This window comes from Olea europaea, chromosome 12 (assembly GCF_002742605.1).
Source record: "Olea europaea var. sylvestris chromosome 12, O_europaea_v1, whole genome shotgun sequence".
NCBI classification, from domain to species: domain Eukaryota; kingdom Viridiplantae; phylum Streptophyta; class Magnoliopsida; order Lamiales; family Oleaceae; genus Olea; species Olea europaea.
In genome coordinates this window covers 27247463-27266970 of record NC_036248.1, presented here as the reverse complement: position 1 = coordinate 27266970, position 19508 = coordinate 27247463, and the positions used below count along the sequence as shown (strand labels likewise).

General features: G+C 32.2%; 1 protein-coding gene across 1 annotated transcript; it reads left to right on the top strand.

Moving 5' to 3' along the window:
- The first annotated feature begins 13615 nt into the window (after nucleotides 1–13615).
- LOC111406238 (cytochrome P450 78A5-like) lies at nucleotides 13616–16542 on the top strand. Its single transcript, XM_023035534.1, has 2 exons — nucleotides 13616–14649; nucleotides 15686–16542. The coding sequence occupies exons 1-2, from the start codon at nucleotides 13702–13704 to the stop codon at nucleotides 16280–16282; spliced, it is 1545 nt and encodes a 514-aa protein (XP_022891302.1). The 5' UTR covers nucleotides 13616–13701; the 3' UTR covers nucleotides 16283–16542.
- Nucleotides 16543–19508: the final 2966 nt, after the last annotated feature.

Sequence of the window (19508 nt, the reverse complement as noted above, 5' to 3'; positions counted from 1 at the left end):
TATATTAAGAGTATTTGGTGGGCGATCTGTGCAGTGAATGAGCTTCGAGGTACTTATAGATAAAATTGACGGGGAAGAGACTTCCTTTTTGTCGGGATAACGGATAGGAACATTTGCCTTGAATGTGGAGTTAATGAGAGGACAAATGTCCTTTACTGATTGGCTGGCTGTTCGTATCATATGGAGAAAGTGTATCTAGTTGTCCTTAGGGCTTGTTCTATTACACCTGTCCATAGGAGAACTTATTCTCCCATACCCAAGAGATTTCCTTTGCCAACGGTTATTTTTTGTAATAATCGCCTCAAAGATGGATCCATTGGTACCCTTTATGTACAAGCATTCTGTTGTTTGGTCAACTTATTGTATCATTTGAAAAAGGTATATTTGGCCACCTCTTCTACAATTACATTATAACTATTCTTATAGGAACTTGTTCCACCATGCTTTTCCGTGTAGAAACTTATTATGAATACGTCTACACTTTAGTCTCTAGTCACGTCGAATAATAAACTGCTTTCGGTAAGTGAAATTCCTTGTCGAGTGAACTCCAATGCCTTAGCCAGAGTCTTCCTTCCTGGCTGAACTTTTCAAGGAACAAGCAATCCCCTTTCTCACTACTAGCTGATCCTCCAACCTGGTGCTCCTATTTTGCAAGCGTAGGACGATTGCTTCCATTATTGACCAGAAAGACACCAAATTCTCCTTTATCCCTTCCACCACCACCCTATTAGTCAGAGGGTTTTGAAGGTCTACCTCGACCGAAAGGGAGTAAAAGCCCTAGATTAAGCTATAGGTCATTAGTTGTGACGTTTACGAAGGGTCAACCCTCTTATTGAAATTTTGACTTTGGTTTCTGGTTTGTGTTTAGATGGTTGCCCATCATATGGCTCACCAACATCACTTGCCTCTATGGGAGGCTTGCCTGGGTTAAGTGCCATGAGTGTAGTACTTGCATCTTCAATAATGCTTGATCATGACATCGTATGGACCGATTTCCTGGGAAAATTGTAGCTATTCCAGTATGTGGTATCAAGTGTATAAATTTGTTTACTTGCTTAGAGCTTTATGGGTAAAAGATGATCGATCAAAACCCATTCCAAAACCGTACAAGTTTCTTCCAAATTACCATTTGAAATGTAGAGGAATTATGTTTAGTCTTTGTAGTTGGTCACGTTTGCTCAAATAGACTGCACTTCAAGAAGCAAAGATGCTTCTTAACTTCGATTGAGATGCATGTTGGCCATATTAGTTTCGTCGCCCTCTACCAAAATGACTGGAAATATTTCAAAAAAAAACTCTCTGCCCAGAAAGAATAACAACGACGGAAGTACTTTGAGCGCATTTGCCAACACTAGCACGTATCTTTCGTGTCTTTTCGACGAAATACATTGTTTCATAGAGTTAAGTTAGCTATCCTCTAGTTACAAGAGCTAATAAAATTCAAAGTAACTATTTCGTGACTCGGTGAGCTATTATCGTTAGAATCAATTTTAGTCTACCATTTTCTTAACTTGTTCTATTGAGATAATTGGTCTGTTTGGTCGGACTTTTAAGAAGATACTAAAAAATTGGTTTTAGATCTATTTTGGTAATATTCTAAAAGTGTTTTGACTGATTAAAATAACTTCTAAAAAAAGTTAGTCTAATGTTATTTATTTAAAAAGCGCTTTCATGAAAAGCAAAATATCTGTCAAACGGGCCCAAGTTCTTATGGATGATAGCTCCTCTGCAAAACATGACTTTAACTCGATTTGAGATCGTGTTACTTTACGAATTGCAACATCTTTTAGGTCGGCGTATAACATGACTTAATAACCCAAATCTCTCTTTTCATAATTATCTTTAATTGGCTGCACCTTCTTTGGCTTGCATTTTTATTTTTTATTTTTGTGTTAATATCACGACACACTCATCTTATCATGCTTGTTTGTTTATCTTTCTTTGGCGTTCCTAAATTAAAAGTTGATTACCTTAAGGGCCATCCAACTTGAGTGCTAATGTTGGCTAAAAAAATAATATTTTATTAAGGTTGCATTTGATTGTAAACATAAAATTTGCATGGAAAGAAAATAAATTTTAGGTAATTCAATTGCCTAAAATTTATTTGCATGGAAATTGCCAGTTAAATGTGTTTGATTGATTTAATTTTCATCATAGAAAATATTATACTTATCCATTTTTTATCGGTGAATAGATGATAGGGAATGGATAGATCAGAGAGAGAAAAAGAGAGTAAATTTTCTGGAAAATAATATCCTACTCCCCTTAAAGAAAATATTTTTCTTGATTTTGAGAAAAATTGTTACACGACCAAATGTAAGAAAATATTTTTTATGAACAAAATGACAATCAAATAATACAAAAATAAAAATTTGGGTAAAAAAATATAATTTTTATGAAATATATCGATAATCAAACACACCCTATCTGTGATTAGATTTGTTAGAGCATATCTAGTAGCTAAAGTTCTATGCGAAAGAAGTGGATTCTTTTCCCTTTAAAGAAATCAAAAATTTTCAGCCTCTACTTTTTTCCCCCGGTTGGGACCCGTCATGGAATCCCATCATCCATTTTGTCAGTGTGATTGATTGTTTCCACTGGTGGCATTTATTTTAGATTATACTAATAAGGTTCAAAACAAGAAGAATTAGGTTCGGCGTCGTTTTCACGTGGTTTGGTTATAGGATATTTCCCTTGTTTGAGCCCCATTTTGAAGAGAGAATGTATTTTTGAAGTGAGTTTTTGAAGAATGTATGGTTAGAAAGTGAGAAAAAAATTTCGATTTGCGTATAGAATTATTTTATCGAAGCATATGTGGTTGAAAATGAGTTTTGATAAAAAGAATTTTTGTAAAAATGGGTCTAAATCTCAAATCTAATTTAATTGGTTAATCTGGGTTCGCACATGCCGGAAATTACCAAGTTAAAATTGTATTCGACCTTCATGTGACTTAGAACAAGAACAGCATAGTTTTAAACTCTAATTGGTTTGACGATTTTGCACTAAAATTTTAAGTCACAACTCACAAGCGATTTTAGCATTTACACTGACAATTTTGGTCTCATAAGTTAGATTTACTGTTGTTAATTTTATTTCCGCAAGTGTACAAATCATAACAAGTAGTAAATGGACCTAATAGTCCAAATTGTCGATCCCACAAGAACTATACTCTAGCAACTTAATTTAATTTTTTTTTTTAACCACTATTTGATGGAATAAAAACTTGTAGGATTTGAGTTTTAATCTAAATGCGAGAAAATAAGTAAATGCACACACGATTGTTTAGAAATAAAATAATGACGGATGTTAGGATAGAACGACTTCACCTATTAGTCACCATTACATCTTAAATTAAGATTCACATAATATAGAATTCGGTCGAATTTTTCTATTGTTTTCAATTTACCCCTCTCAAGTTCTGATTAAGTCTATAACTAATTAAATTACATATCTCTATATTAATCTGATTTAGTTAAACGAGTTCTTTGTCCTAGGAATTAAATTATGACCGCAATAATTAGTATATGTATCTCTAATTTTTTATACCAATGTACCAAATTTTACTAGATGATCTAAATCGTAAACTTATATTTCTATTCGTAAATAGTTCACGAAATCACCAAATTAGTGATCAGATAATTTAATGCATTCAATACATAGTAAAATCAACACATGGTATAATAAAAATCAAGAATCTTAATAAAAAAATATAAAAGATCCCAATTTGTTATATTATTCGCCATAACAATGGATTTAACTATTCATAACCAAAGAAGAAAAATAATAAATTGTATTATAATACATTACCGAATATGTATTAAAGATGTAGAAGAAAAATTAGAATTCTTACACCAAGATCTCATTCCTCTTTCAATCAATGCGTCAAATATTCAATTGCTTGATGTTTTTCCTTCTTTGAATTCCTCTTTGGATTATTCAAAAGTGTTTCTTGCCTCTCAATGTGTGGGAAATATTGTATTTATAAGTGCCTTGCCGCATTTAAAAAATTAGGGTTTTCGTCTGAACTCAAAAAGGGCCCGAGAATTTTGCTCAAATTACGACTAGGCCGCGTCGCGTCAAGTTTGGTGGTGGCGCCTCTCTGAAGCTCCCGACACCGTAATGCCAGGGTCAACCAGTGTTGGGCGCTGCAGTGCTTTGAATGTGGCACCATGGTACCCACACACTGTTTTCTTCTTTGTTTTTGTCCAACACTTTTGCTTTGTCTCTTTTGCCCCTTTATCTACAATTTCTTTTCAATCCATGCCACTAACTTTCACTGATGATCCTTTTTTTTTTTCTGATAATCCTTTAAAATAACATTAATAAATACATTAAAAAGTTCAATACTCGTAAAATGTAGTTTACAATCAAGTTAAAATTAACTTAAACTCATGAGTAAAACAGACTCGTCATTTACGTATTTGAATAAGTGAACAACGAGGTGATAAATGTATATTGAGACTGAATCCAATATGGGCTACTTATTTTAATACTGCTTATTGCTTATTCAAAGGGGACCCACATACTATTAGTGGAAAGAAATCTCACTAAATAGGACATACCGACACCTAAACTTTCTTTAATCCTTTCTTAAAACAATTTAATATGAAAAGTAAGGTGGACGTATTCATTTCTTAGTGGAAGATTTTATTTAAAATACTTCTTAAATAAGATTTCAAAAAACTCTTTTTATTTAAATTAATCATTTTATTTCAACATCATTACTAGCTTTCCATAGGAAAACTAATTATTCTCTATTGGAGTGAATGGTTAACATTGACATTAGAGAGTAATGCAAAATATCTTACTTTCGAGTTTATCGTTACACTGTGTGCATATAAAATTAAATAAATTTAATTGTCACATAATGAACTACATTGAAGACATGATTCATATAAATAACTATTAGCTCTGATACAACAACTTAAATTTTAGACGAGATGATCATCTAAAGTCATAAACAACATAATTTCATACACCTAATTCCAGTAGATTTCATAACGAGTATTAAGATTTGAAGTTCCAACTAAAAATTTCATCTTGTTAATATTGGAATGCAGAAGCGGAATTATTCATAAATTTAAAAAAATTATTTAATTCAATAAATAAGATCATCTAAATATTCAAGTGTATGTTATATAAAAAATAAATGATTCGAATTTTTACCTAAATTTGATGGTCAATTCTTTCGGATCACGAACTTCCAACTTTTTAAATCCAAGAACTTGATATTTCAAACATTTAAGTCTTCTATAATATTCTCCAAAATCAAGACTACATCGGTGGGTGAGCATATTCTTATTAATTAAATTAAGAAACTAATTCTTATACTGGACAATTGAGTAAGATGAGAAAATAATATCTCTCTCTCTCTCTCTCTCTCAAAATTTGAACATCATGAAATTATGTATTATGATTTTTGTATAATTTCATAGGATATATAAGTTTCATCTAATCTCTATTTATAGAGATAGAATAGTTACAATCCTCGCATAATTATAATTCCATATTCGAATAAAAATTCTAATTAAAATCCATTAATTTTTATCAAAATTTGCTAAAAATTTGATTTTAATCCCCCATCAAACAATGGTTAAAAGATTAAGATTTTTTTTTGGTCGTTTGAGTTTAATGTGACTTTAGAGAGTGTATAGCACAACATATACAATGGTGTCGGTCCGTGTGAAATGGTAAATAACATAAGTTTTTAGATGAATGGTCCAACGGATTCCTCCCACTTTATCAAGCTTTTCGTGGTTCTCTTGAGGGAGACTCTTAGAAGAGTCCAGCAGGAAAATCAAATTATTTCNAAAATAAATTTTAGGTAATTCAATTGCCTAAAATTTATTTGCATGGAAATTGCCAGTTAAATGTGTTTGATTGATTTAATTTTTATCATAGAAAATATTATACTTATCCATTTTTTATCGGTGAATAGATGATAGGGAATGGACAGATCAGAGAGAGAAAAAGAGAGTAAATTTTCTGGAAAATAATATCCTCCTCCCCTTAAAGAAAATATTTTTCTTGATTTTGAGGAAAATTGTTACGCGACCAAATGTAAGAAAATATTTTTCATGAACAAAATAACAATCAAATAATACAAAAATAAAAATTTGGGTAAAAAAATATATTTTTTATGAAATATATCGATAATCAAACACACCCTATCTGTGATTAGATTTGTTAGAGCATATCTAGTAGCTAAAGTTCTATGCGAAAGAAGTGGATTCTTTTCCCTTTAAAGAAATCAAAAATTTTCAGCCTCTACTTTTTTCCCCCGGTTGGGACCCGTCATGGAATCCCATCATCCATTTTGTCAGTGTGATTGATTGTTTCCACTGGTGGCATTTATTTTAGATTATACTAATAAGGTTCAAAACAAGAAGAATTAGGTTCGGCGTCGTTTTCACGTGGTTTGGTTATAGGATATTTCCCTTGTTTGAGCCCCATTTTGAAGAGAGAATGTATTTTTGAAGTGAGTTTTTGAAGAATGTATGGTTAGAAAGTGAGAAAAAAATTTCGATTTGCGTATAAAATTATTTTATCGAAGAATATGTGGTTGAAAATGAGTTTTGATAAAAAGAATTTTTGTAAAAATGGGTCTAAATCTCAAATCTTATTTAATTGGTTAATCTGGGTTCGCACATGCCGGAAATTACCAAGTTAAAATTGTATTCGACCTTCATGTGACTTAGAACAAGAACAACATAGTTTTAAACTCTAATTGGTTTGACGATTTTGCACTAAAATTTTAAGTCACAACTCACAAGCGATTTTAGCATTTACATTGACAATTTTGATCACATAAGTTAGATTTACTGTTGTTAATTTTATTTCCCCAAGTGTACAAATCATAACAAGTAGTAAATGGACCTAATAGTCCAAATAGTCGATCCCACAAGAACTATACTCTAGCACCTTAATTTAATTTTTTTTAACCACTATTTGATGGAATAAAAACTTGTGGGATTTGAGTTTTAATCTAAATGCGAGAAAATAAGTAAATGCACACACGATTGTTTAGAAATAAAATAATGACGGATGTTAGGGTAGAACAACTTCACATATTAGTCACAATTACATTTTAAATTAAGATTCACATAATATAGAATTCGGTCGAATTTTCCTATTGTTTTCAATTTATCCCTCTCGAGTTTTCATTGAGTCTATTTAACTAATTAAATTACATATCTCTATGCTAATCTAACTTAATTAAATGAGTTCTTTGTCATAAAAATTAAATTATGACTGCAATAATTAATTAGGCATTTCTATTCTTTATACCAATGTACCGAATTTTACTAGATGATCTAAATCCTAAACTCATATTTCTATTCGTAAATAGTTCACAAAATCACCAAATTAGTGATCAGATAAGTTAATGCATTTAATACATAGTAAAATCAACACATGGAATAATAAAAACCAAGAATCTTAATAAAAAATATAAAAGATCTTAATTGATTATATTATTCGCCTTAACAATGGATTTAACTATTCATAACGAAAGAAGAAAAATAATAAATTGTCTTATAATATATTATCGGATTTGTAGTAAAGATGTAGAAGAAAAATTTATAATTCTTACACCAAGATCTCATTCCTCTTTCAATCAATGCGTCAAATCTTCAATTGTTTGATGTTTTTCTTTCTTTGAATTCCTCTTTTGATTATTCAATAGTGTTTCTTGCCTCTCAATGTGTAAAAAATATCGTCTTTATAGGTGCCTTGCCGCATTTAAAAGGTAGGGTTTTCACCTGAACTCAAAAAGGGGCTGAAAATTCCGCTCAGGTTACAAGTAGGCGGCATTGCATCAAGTTTGGTGGTGGCGCCTCTCTGAAGCTCCCGACGCCGCGATGCCAAGGTCAGGCAGTGTTGGGCGCTTTGAATGTGGCACCGTGGTACCCATGCTCTGTTTTCTTCTTTGTTTTTGGCGCTTTGGCGCCACTCGTCCAACACTTTTGTTTTGTCTCTTCTGCCTCTTTATCTACAATTTCTTTTCAATCCATGCCACTAACTTTCACTGATGATTTTTTTTTTTCGTGTTTTTCACCATCTCGATAATCCTATAAAACAATATTAACAAATACATTAAAAATGTTCAATACTCGTAAAATCTAGTTTACAATAAAATTAAAATTGACTTAAACTCGTGAGTAAAACACACTCGTCATTTACGTATTTGAATAAGTTAACAACGAGGTGATAAGTGTATATTGAGACTGAATCCAATATGGGCTACTTGTTTTAATACTGCTTATTGCTTATTCGAAGGGGACCCACATACTATTAGTGGAAAGAAATCTCACTAAATAGGACATACCGACACCTAAACTTTCTTTAATCCTTTCTTAAAATAATTTAATTGGGTGTTTGAGCCACATTATTTTGGTAATAATACATTTTTGAATAGTGAATTAATGGAAAATGTGTGATTAAAAAATAAGGAAATTTTTTTTATCTGCATGTAATATTATTTTATTGAAGAATGTGTAGTGAAAATTATATTAAATTACTGTTTAAAAATGTATTTTTTTGGAATAATGCGGCTCAAACAGGCACTAAATATGAAAAGTAAGGTGGACGTATCCATTTCTTAGTGGAAGATTTTATTTAAAATACTTCTTAAATAAGATTTCAAAAAACTCTTTTTATTTAAATTAATCATTTTATTTCAACATCATTACTAGCTTTCCATAGGAAAACTAATTATTCTCTATTGGAGTGAATGGTTAACATGATGATTAGAGAGTAATGCAAAGTTCAATACTCGTAAAATGTAGTTTACAATCAAGTTAAAATTAACTTAAACTCATGAGTAAAACAGACTCGTCATTTACGTATTTGAATAAGTGAACAACGAGGTGATAAATGTATATTGAGACTGAATCCAATATGGGCTACTTATTTTAATACTGCTTATTGCTTATTCAAAGGGGACCCACATACTATTAGTGGAAAGAAATCTCACTAAATAGGACATACCGACACCTTTTTTGGAATAATGCGGCTCAAACAGGCACTAAATATGAAAAGTAAGGTGGACGTATCCATTTCTTAGTGGAAGATTTTATTTAAAATACTTCTTAAATAAGATTTCAAAAAACTCTTTTTATTTAAATTAATCATTTTATTTCAACATCATTACTAGCTTTCCATAGGAAAACTAATTATTCTCTATTGGAGTGAATGGTTAACATGATGACATTAGAGAGTAATGCAAAATATCTAACTTTCGAGTTTATCGTTACACTGTGTGCATATAAAAATAAATAAATTTAATTGTCACATAATGAAGTACATTGAAGACATGATTCATATAAATAACTATTAACTCTGATACAACAACTTAAATTTTAGATAAGATGATCATCTAAAGTCATAAACAACATAATTTCATACATCTAATTCCAGTAGCTTACACATTTCATAACGAGTACTAAGATTTGAAGTTCCAATTAAAAATTTCATCTTGTTAATATTGGAATGCAGAAGCGGAATTATTCATAAATTTTAAAAAAAAAATCTTTAATTCAATAAATAAGATCGTCTAAATATTCACGTATATGTTATATAAAAAATAAATTATTCGAATTTTTACCTAAATTTGATGGTCAATTCTTTTGGATCACGAATTTCCAACTTTTTAAATCCAAGAACTTGATATTTCGAACATTTAAGTCTTCTATAGTATTCTCCAAAGTCAAGACTACATCGGTGGGTGAGCATATTCTTATTAATTAAATTAAGAAACTAATTCTTACACTGGATAATTGAGTAAGATGAGAAAATAATTTTTCTCTCTCTTTCTCTCTCTCCAAATTTGAACATTATGGAATTATGTATTATGATTTTTGTATAATTTCATAAGATATATAAGTTCCATCTAATCTTTATTTATAGAGATATAATAGTTACAATCCTCATATAATTATAATTCCACATTCAAATAAAAGTTCTAATTAAAATCCATTAATTTTTATCAAAATTTACTAAAAATCTGATTTTAATCCCCCACCAAACAAGTGATAAAAGATTAAGATTATTATTATTATTATTATTATTTGTCATTTGAGTTTAATGTGACTTTAGAGAGTGTATAGCACAACATATACAATGGTGTCGGTCCGTGTGAAATGGTAAATAACATAAGTTTTTAGATGAATGGTCCAACTGATTCCTCCCACTTTATCAAGCTTTTCGTGGTTCTCTTGAGGGAGACTCTTAGAAGAGTCCAGCAGGAAAATCAAATTATTTCTCGACTGCAAAGATTTCTTGCTTTTGAAGATTACAACTGTCTAAATCATATTGATTTGTATTGTATGGGCTCAATTGTTTCTATTGGTGTTTTTGTTTGATACTTTAATATCCCATTACCCATTTCTTCCATAGGCAGCCCATTTAATTGGAGTTAGTGGGAAGTTTTACATTTTATTAAAGCCAATGCTTTTAGTAAAGTTAGGTCAATTATATATGAAAAAGGTGAAATTTTTTCCTGATGGAAAAATGTCCACGAGTTTGCTTTTACTTTCTTCTTATTATTTAATTATTAAAAGATTATGGGATAAAATGCTTCTGCAATTATACAAATGCATTAGCCCAAGACTTGAATGCTATTGGATTCTTTTGAGGTTTTGTAACAAAAAAAATTTGGAATGGAATGTATAGTGGGATATTTGTTTTTGGGTTCAATCGAGTAGTGAAATGTTAAGGCAATAGCTTATCGATTCCGTAATGATTATAGTTTATTTGAGAGGATAATTGGTATAGTGGAATTGAATTGGCTCGAGTTGGATTTTCTTTTGAGGAATGGTCAAGATTGGTCATTTCTCGGGAACAATAGCTGAATGACATGACATGGCTATTCTGCAGACAAATTCTTCATTCGATACTAGTAGGTATCCAATAAAGATATCAATGAACTTTCGTTCTCGATTGTTCAAGATAAACTAAATGCACGAGCTTATTATCTTAGGCTAGAATAAGTTGATAAAATCCTTTAAATCGCTAGCTTAAGAGCTACTTAGCCAAAAAAACGAGATGTCTTAACTATCTTCATCACCAACAATTTATCTAAGTACGAGGAAAAGTAGAAATCTTCTTGTTGATTTGTAGAAGAGAAAATTTCGACTGCTGACTATGTTGTAGGGGTTCCGAGCTAGAGATGATTTACTTGTATTTGTTTTTAGTTTAATGAAGAAAGATAACCATTAAAAAATATTAGCTACATATTTTTTTACTGGGACCCTGAAGTTGCATTTCGCTCACTGGATTAGACTATATAAAAAATTTAGCATTAAAGGATAATGGTTAACAGTAGGCAGATAAAATTATGGTGAAAAGAATGTATTTTCTTATCCAGTCTAAACTCATTACACACTCTGCATTATGTTACATGATTGATAATTCAAATGACATTTGTTGATGATTAAAAATGGATTAGATCAAATTAAGCGAAAATTAACTGAATATTGCATAAATGAATCAAAGTAATTGCACAAAATAGAAGTTTGGGTGTGTTTGTTGCCCAATCCCCTCAACTCTTCCTTAGGATGGGGGGCTGTTTGTCCCTATTTATAGGCTGAAAGACCACTCCACTTGGCCACCCGACGTTGCTTTAGCTACATATTGACTTAGAAATGTGTGTCGTTGCCCAGAGTTCTGATTCTACGATTGGTCGTTGAGATTTGCCATGACGCTTATGTTACAGCTATGACATCGATAATGATGGTTAGCAATTAGATAATAATTTCTTGATTATAATTGGTCGGAAATGAGGAGTTGACGTTATATTTACCACATGTGTTGAGAATGGTTGGTGTTTAGGTGGGGCAGTGTGGAGTAAGTATAAATCATAGTGTCTTGGTAAATTACGACGGCCATTTGACCGACTTGATCTCATTTTTATGGTGTCCAATCTTGAGACTAATACAAGAAGAGTCCTCTGAAATATTTATTCAATAAAGTGTGAGGTTGGACTGCAACAACATACTTTGAAATGAAAAGTAAAAAGAGTATTTTCTATATTAATTCACTACTTATACTATTTATTATAATTCTATACTAAATTTCGTGTATAGTCTAATTTGTTGCGAATGAATAGAAAAAATGTGTCAAAACGTCTCACGTCGATTAATATAGGGATGATTCCCTATTTGGAAGGGAATTTTATCGTTTACAATGGGACTTGAAGTCATCCTAAACTTAACTATGTAGATGCACAAGATCAATTTTTAATTGAAGTTGAACGGTGGTAGTCCTTGAGTAAGATCACGATGGTTAAAATAAGTATGTCGTCAGTGACAACTTCACGCAATGGAGTAATTATTTGCGTCGTGACATAGAATGTGACTTCCTAAGATTTGAGTAAGATGAATAGAAATTGTTGTTTACTAGCTAAAAAGGGTGATGATATGTAACTCATTGAAATGGAGGCTCAAATGTCAACACGATCTTCTAAATATGGGAAACAAAATGCAAGTGCTTAAAGAAATGTTGCAATGACTTTTTTCTCAGAATTATTATCGAAGTGTTTTAGTTCCATTTGGTTTCATGAAATGATATCCACTTCTCATTATCACTACTGTCAGTCATTTTCTCTACTAACCCTAATTATATCTATTCTAATAACTAACACAACATTTCAAATTTCAAAAACACATGATGATGAGCCTTTATCTATTACGGTATATTGAATCACTTCACCTAATTAATAAAGCTTATTAGTTATAAAAATACAGGCAAGAACAGGGATGACAAATAGGACGAGCTGTTCAAAAGTTCGACTAGCTCTGACTCGAACCATGGATGACTCCGGCTTGTTATAAGCAATGGACCAAGTTAGGCACCATTGTTCTGGGCTTGTGGGCTCATTTTTGGTTAGAGAGTTTAATTTTCAATTATTATTATTATTATTATTATTATTATTATTATTATTATTATTATTATTATTATTATTATTATTATACGAAAAAGTCAAGCTGCATCATGAGCTCATGGGCAACTCAACTGAGCTCATGAGGCTCATAAGCCAAATGACCGAATCGAGCTTGTTATGTGAACACGAGCCAAACTCGTGTATTCTAGTACCAAGTTGGCTGGGCTAAACCCATTGCTATACGTATTAATTATTGCTAACTTGGGAAGGGTTAAGTGTCAAATAAAACAACAAATTAACTAGTAAGTAATTATAATTAAAAATAATAAATCAACTCACTGTTAACAAGATATTAAGCTCTAAAATTTATTTTATTTTTTAGCTTGTTATGTGAACACGAGCCAAACTCGTGTATTCTAGTACCAAGTTGGCTGGGCTAAACCCATTGCTATACGTATTAATTATTGCTAACTTGGGAAGGGTTAAGTGTCAAATAAAACAACAAATTAACTAGTAAGTAATTATAATTAAAAATAATAAATCAACTCACTGTTAACAAGATATTAAGCTCTAAAATTTATTTTATTTTTTATTTTTTGAAAATTTCCTCACTTTAGGGTACTACATACGTGCACCAATTAAAAAAGGTATATAGACCAAATCATTGATTCAATTCGCTTTTCGTGCACTATAAATATGAACCAATTCATATGGGATCCTCACAAAACATAAGTCCATTTCTAGACATTTCTATTAGGTTTTGAAAGGCACCTTTTATTTCCAATTTCACTTATTTTCATCTGCTTTTAACTTACTTAATCATGAAACAACTTATTTTGGCCAACTTATTTTTCTCCGTCCTATGTTTTGCAGCCATTTATGAAACTACATGGTTCCCTACTCTTTTGCTACTTTCCTTCTACTTTTTTTCCTTGTTTCTGAATCTATGTTTAGTACCAGGTGGTTTTGCATGGAGAAATCATAATTATTTTCGAAACCCTAAAAATTTGAGGGGTCCTATAAGTTGGCCTTTTTTAGGGTTCTTACCTCAAATGGGGCATCATTTTCATCAAAAATTAGCTTCAATAGCTACTTCATTAGACGCGAATCGTCTCATGGCCATTAGTCTCGGTACTACTCGAGTCATAATCAGTAGTCATCCCGATACGGCTAAAGAGATTTTAAGTGGGAGCTCGTTTTCCGATCGTCCTATAAAGGAATCGGCTCGTTTGCTTATGTTCGAACGTGCCATTGGATTCGCCCCCTCGGGGAATTATTGGCGCCATCTTAGACGAATCGCTGCAAATCATATGTTCTCTCCGAGGAGGATTTTGTGTCTTGAGGGAATTCGACAACGTGTAGCCAATGAAATGATAGAGGGAATTTGCAAAGAGATGAAAATGAGAGGATTTGTGGAGGTAAAAGGGATATTACAAAAAGGGTCATTAGAAAATGTACTAGGAAGTGTGTTTGGTTGTGATTTAGGTTTAGTACAAGTTGATGAATTGGGTTTAATGGTTAAGGAAGGGTACGAACTAATATCGGAATTCAATTGGGCAGATTATTTTCCTTTACGGTTTTTAGATTTTCGAGGTGTAAAGAGAAGGTGTCATAAATTAGCGACGAAAGTTAACGATCTTGTGGGTCGAGTCATAGTCGAAAGAAGAAGAAATGGAGTCTATGAAAACGAAGATGACTTCCTTAGTCTTTTGCTTTCGTTGCCCAAAGAGGATCAACTCAATGATGCAGACATGGTGGCTGTTCTGTGGGTAAGTTACCCCCATCCCACTTACTCCACCCACTCTCTCTGTATATAGAATTATTATAATAACTTTTGTTGCTTCGTAGATTAAAAACATGCACAATTGATGGTATCCTAGGAAACATGCGCATGAAATCATGTTTTGTTACATTTGGATAAAGTAGCAACTTTACAGTCAAATAATGTACAGAATTTCTCATTTTTTACGTACCTTGTTCACCAACCAAACAAAAAGTGATTGTGCTACATGTACATAATATGTTTATATAATGATTTACATGCACGTGATGTGATGAAATATGATTGGATTAGAAATCCTTCAACCAAAAAATTTAAAAAAATAAAAATTTACCACTTTCATTTTGAAGCATCATCTGTATGTAAAGCATTATATATCTGTTAATGTAAAATGAGCATTATGTAACAAAAAGAATGCCTAGTTATAAGCTACACGAAGGCTAGAAATATAAATAAGTTAGATTCCCTTAAGATTTTGTTTTCCTTCTTTCTTCTCAATTAATAATTAAATAATTCAACTGAGAGTTATATGCAAGAACTTTCAAAAAAGTATCTTTTAAGCACACCTAAATCATGTTTGACTCTGCTTTATTAAAGAAGCGTGTTTTTTTCTTTATCCAAATTAGCTAAATTATGTCTTACGTCGACACTAAAATCCTTTTTGATTTACAAAAGAAATAAGTTTTAGGTTATATTTGTAGAAACATGATCCTAAACACATTAGAATTTCTTATTTTTCTCAAAAATATGGACGCCAAAGGCAAACATAAAGAATATGCAAAAATCCGGAGGTTGAAACTACAATATGAGCTCTTTCAAAGTAATAGAAAGAAAAGTAACAACTAAAGTAGAAGAGTAGCAATCAAAGGTATAGTTTCTGACTTTTTTATTTTTTTAAATCTCTATTTCAAAACCGTACATAAAACTTTCATCTCACACGATTTGTAATTCATGCATCTTCCTTGTACATTATATATGAAGAATATATTCACTAATTGTATGTTTGTATCTATACTTGGTTGTAGGAGATGGTGTTTAGAGGAACAGACACAGTTGCCATCCTTCTCGAATGGATCATGGCAAGAATGGTTTTGCACCAAGATATTCAAGCTAAAGCCCAGAGTGAGATTGATATGGTTACGGGCCGAAACGGGCCAGTCCGAGACTCAGACATTGCCAAACTTCCCTATCTTCAATCCATAGTGAAGGAAGTCTTAAGGCTTCATCCTCCAGGCCCATTGCTCTCTTGGGCCCGTTTAGCAACCCATGATACCCACGTGGACAAACACTTCATCCAAGCTGGCACGACGGCTATGGTCAACATGTGGGCTATAACCCATGATCCATCTATATGGGCAGACCCATGGGCTTTCAAGCCCGAAAGGTTCATAGAGGAAGAGGTTTCTATTATGGGCTCAGATTTAAGGCTTGCTCCCTTTGGGTCGGGCCGTCGTGTCTGTCCAGGAAAGGCTTTGGGCTTGGCCACGGTTCACCTATGGCTTGCGCGACTGCTTCAAGAGTTCAAATGGGTTCCACCAGCCCAGCCCGTCAATCTTTCAGAATGTTTGAAGCTTTCTCTAGAGATGAAGAAACCCCTAATATGTCGTACATTTAGCCGATAGGGATATGGACATTTGATTCTAGCTAGTGTTTATTCATGGTTAGAATGAACTTCAGCCATTGTCTCCGTGTTTTGAATTTATCATAGGACTCGTAAGAGTTCATATACATGGAAGTCAAAGTCCATGCCGAATTTCAGCTATTGTGTGTGAGTTGTGAAATTAAAGTAGACTCGTAAGAGTTATGTACTAGAAAGTTTGGTCTAAGATTAAGGTTGGGATGAACTTTAGCTATTGTATTCATATTGTGAAATTAAATGGAACCTTGAGAGTTTGTATAGAAGAATGATCGCTAAAAAGTATGCACATATGCACGATGTTCGCTAAAAAAGTTAAAATCCAGCGTTGTCTAGTTGATGGGACGCTCCGGTAAGTCATGTTGGTCTCATAGACTATTAAGTTTAGCTAAAAGTTAAATTTATAAGTAGATTTAATAAAAGTTGATGAAATGAATTGTTTAAATGTTGATAAAGCTGTAAGTATCATGAAATGTGTGATTGAAAATGAATTTGAGGATAAATGAATTTAAAAAATAAAGGCCAAACATAGATAAAATTTTTGTAGATAAACTTTAAATAAATATTGATGGAAATATTGTCAAAATCAATAAAATACCGAGTGTGGAATGAAATGGTGATGATGGCCGGAAATGTGGTCTATGCGATCGCATGGGCAAAGTTGCCATGCGGTAACACGGATACTTGCAGAAGTAATCTTGCCTTAGTTTGAGATAAACTCTGCAACCATACAGTGTTCAACTATGCGGTCGCATAGAAAATGGAATTAGCCATTGAAGGCGGTTTTTTATTCAAATTTGGCAGCCTTTCACTTATACTTTGGCACCACTTCGTATGGCAATATTTCATGGCTATAAATAGATGGTTGATGATCATTCTAACATGAAGAAAAACACTTGATTATATTTGTGATCATAATCTTCATTCCACAAAGAAGAAATCAAAGCCTTCTTCATCCATATTCAATCTTCCTTTTATGTTCTTCAAGTTTTAGAGAATTCATACAAGTGTTTGAGTATTAATTATCTACAAAGTTTGATTAATCCTTCTCAAATCGTTTGCCGCGAAACCATTTAAACACCAAAATCATATCCGAGAGAGGACAAATATTGTTTGAGAACAATAATCACGTGTTTGAGCCTCCATATTCGTTTTGTTTTTCATCTTCTCTTTTTTCATTTTCTTGATATTCTGATTGTTTGTTTTTTCTCCATTTTACCCTGATGATGATAATTTCCCAACAAATATACTTGCCTTAACTCTAAGTAAGTATGTAGCAAAGTTAAAGAATCTTGCTTAGTGCTAAAATAAAGAGTAAAGAAATATCTGGGCATTGCACCAAGTTTTTGCCTTTTCAGATCCAAATCTTCTGCCCTTTTTTCCCTCCGTACTAAAGCAAGAATGAAAGGCAAAGGTCTTTCAGTCTTTATTTTCAACCTTTTAATAAATTACATAGTAAATGCTCCACATATCTGTTTTCTAATTAATTTGGGACCCATTGAGTAGCTCATCGTGCATAACATTTTCATTTTTATTTTCTTTTATTCGTATCGACGACTTTTTGCATAAAAGTGAAAATTGTCACATTAATTATAATTAATTGGTGCTTTATATAAATGTGTAAAAAAGAGGAAAATATAAATGTCACATTAATAACTAATGAAGTAACTATTTTATGATTCAATCATAAATAGAGTGTGTTACGTATTGAAAAAGGGACATTTTTTCTCTCGACAAAGAGCTACATATTCTAGAAATAGGCAACAGAATTATAAATATATGATTCTACATATAGGGGCTTTCCATTTTTATCGTTATTAGGTTGCATATACATTTCTTTATTTGACTCTCCTCTAACACGAATTTTATTTTTTCGCATTAGAATCACATTTTTTTACATAACCAAGACGTCACTTCATAGATCCACCGTGGCTGACAATTATATTTCTAAATTTCTCTAGCTCAATTGATTTTTTTTAATATGATTCCATGCTAGACATCATCTACTTGATTTTTTTTATAAATATGTGTCCATTTAATTTTTTATAGTTTATCTCCACTCTTTCTCTACCTCCTCTCTTGTATAAAGAGACGTCACTTTATATACCCACCATGGTCGACAATTATATTTCTAAATTTCTCTAGCTCAATTGATTTTTTTTTTTTAATACAATTCCATGCTAGACATCATCTACTTGATTTTTTATAGATTATCTCCACTCTTCCTCTACCTCCTCTCTTCTATAAAGAATTTAGAGATTGAAGGAAGTCGAATTATTATCTACCTTTATAGTTGAATTTGCTCTTACGATCACCCTTATTATCTTAAAGTTTGAAAACCCTAATATATTTGTGAAAGACTGGGATTTTTATCTCAACATTTGGATACTTTGTTGGAGTTATCTTTGAGTGCATCCTTGCTAGACATGTTATTATGCATGATATTTTTAAGTAGCTCTGGTATTTCTTGAAGTGACATGTTACTAGTTCCTTAAGGCTCTTTGCTAGCTGCCTTTCTTATCGCAAGGGATGACCACAATATATGGTTTAAATTGCTAGAACACCTGCTCATAAAAAATGTCAATGGCCTATCCAGCTCAAATTAGAGCATTAGAAATTACAGATACTAAATGCTCTCAGATGGGTGTTTTATGCAGTGGTTGTAATTGATCTCACTTACTGAAAATGGTCCACGAGAACGATTTTGGGGTGATTCGTGTCGAAGATCAATCAAAACAAAAAAATAGGCCATGAATGAAGAAGTAGTGGGCCTTCCCCTGGGCTTGGTGAATTCATAGTACTAGCTCAAGACTTAAAAGAACATTTGCTATAGCTCCCCTTTTCTGTGGAGAGTTGCTTATATGTTAATCTTAGCTTAGTAAGAAGGGGCTTGCTCGAGTGAGTTTTCTACAAAGAATCAGACATTCTCCAGCACCGTGGATAGGTCACAATGGGACAACTAACACCGTTACTTGAGTGGTTTACAATTGATTCGATTCACTTTTCACAAAACTAATTCGAATTCTTTCGATTTATATTTGTATTCTTTTTGCTTCAATTGAAATGGACGATCTCTTTAGTAAATTCGTAAACTGGCTAAATATGGAAAATGCTTGAACTACATCGACATTCGTTCTATCCATCTAGGACATGGATTCTATATTATTGAAGCGCATAAAGACACGAAAGAGGGGGGGGGGGGGGGGGGAAAA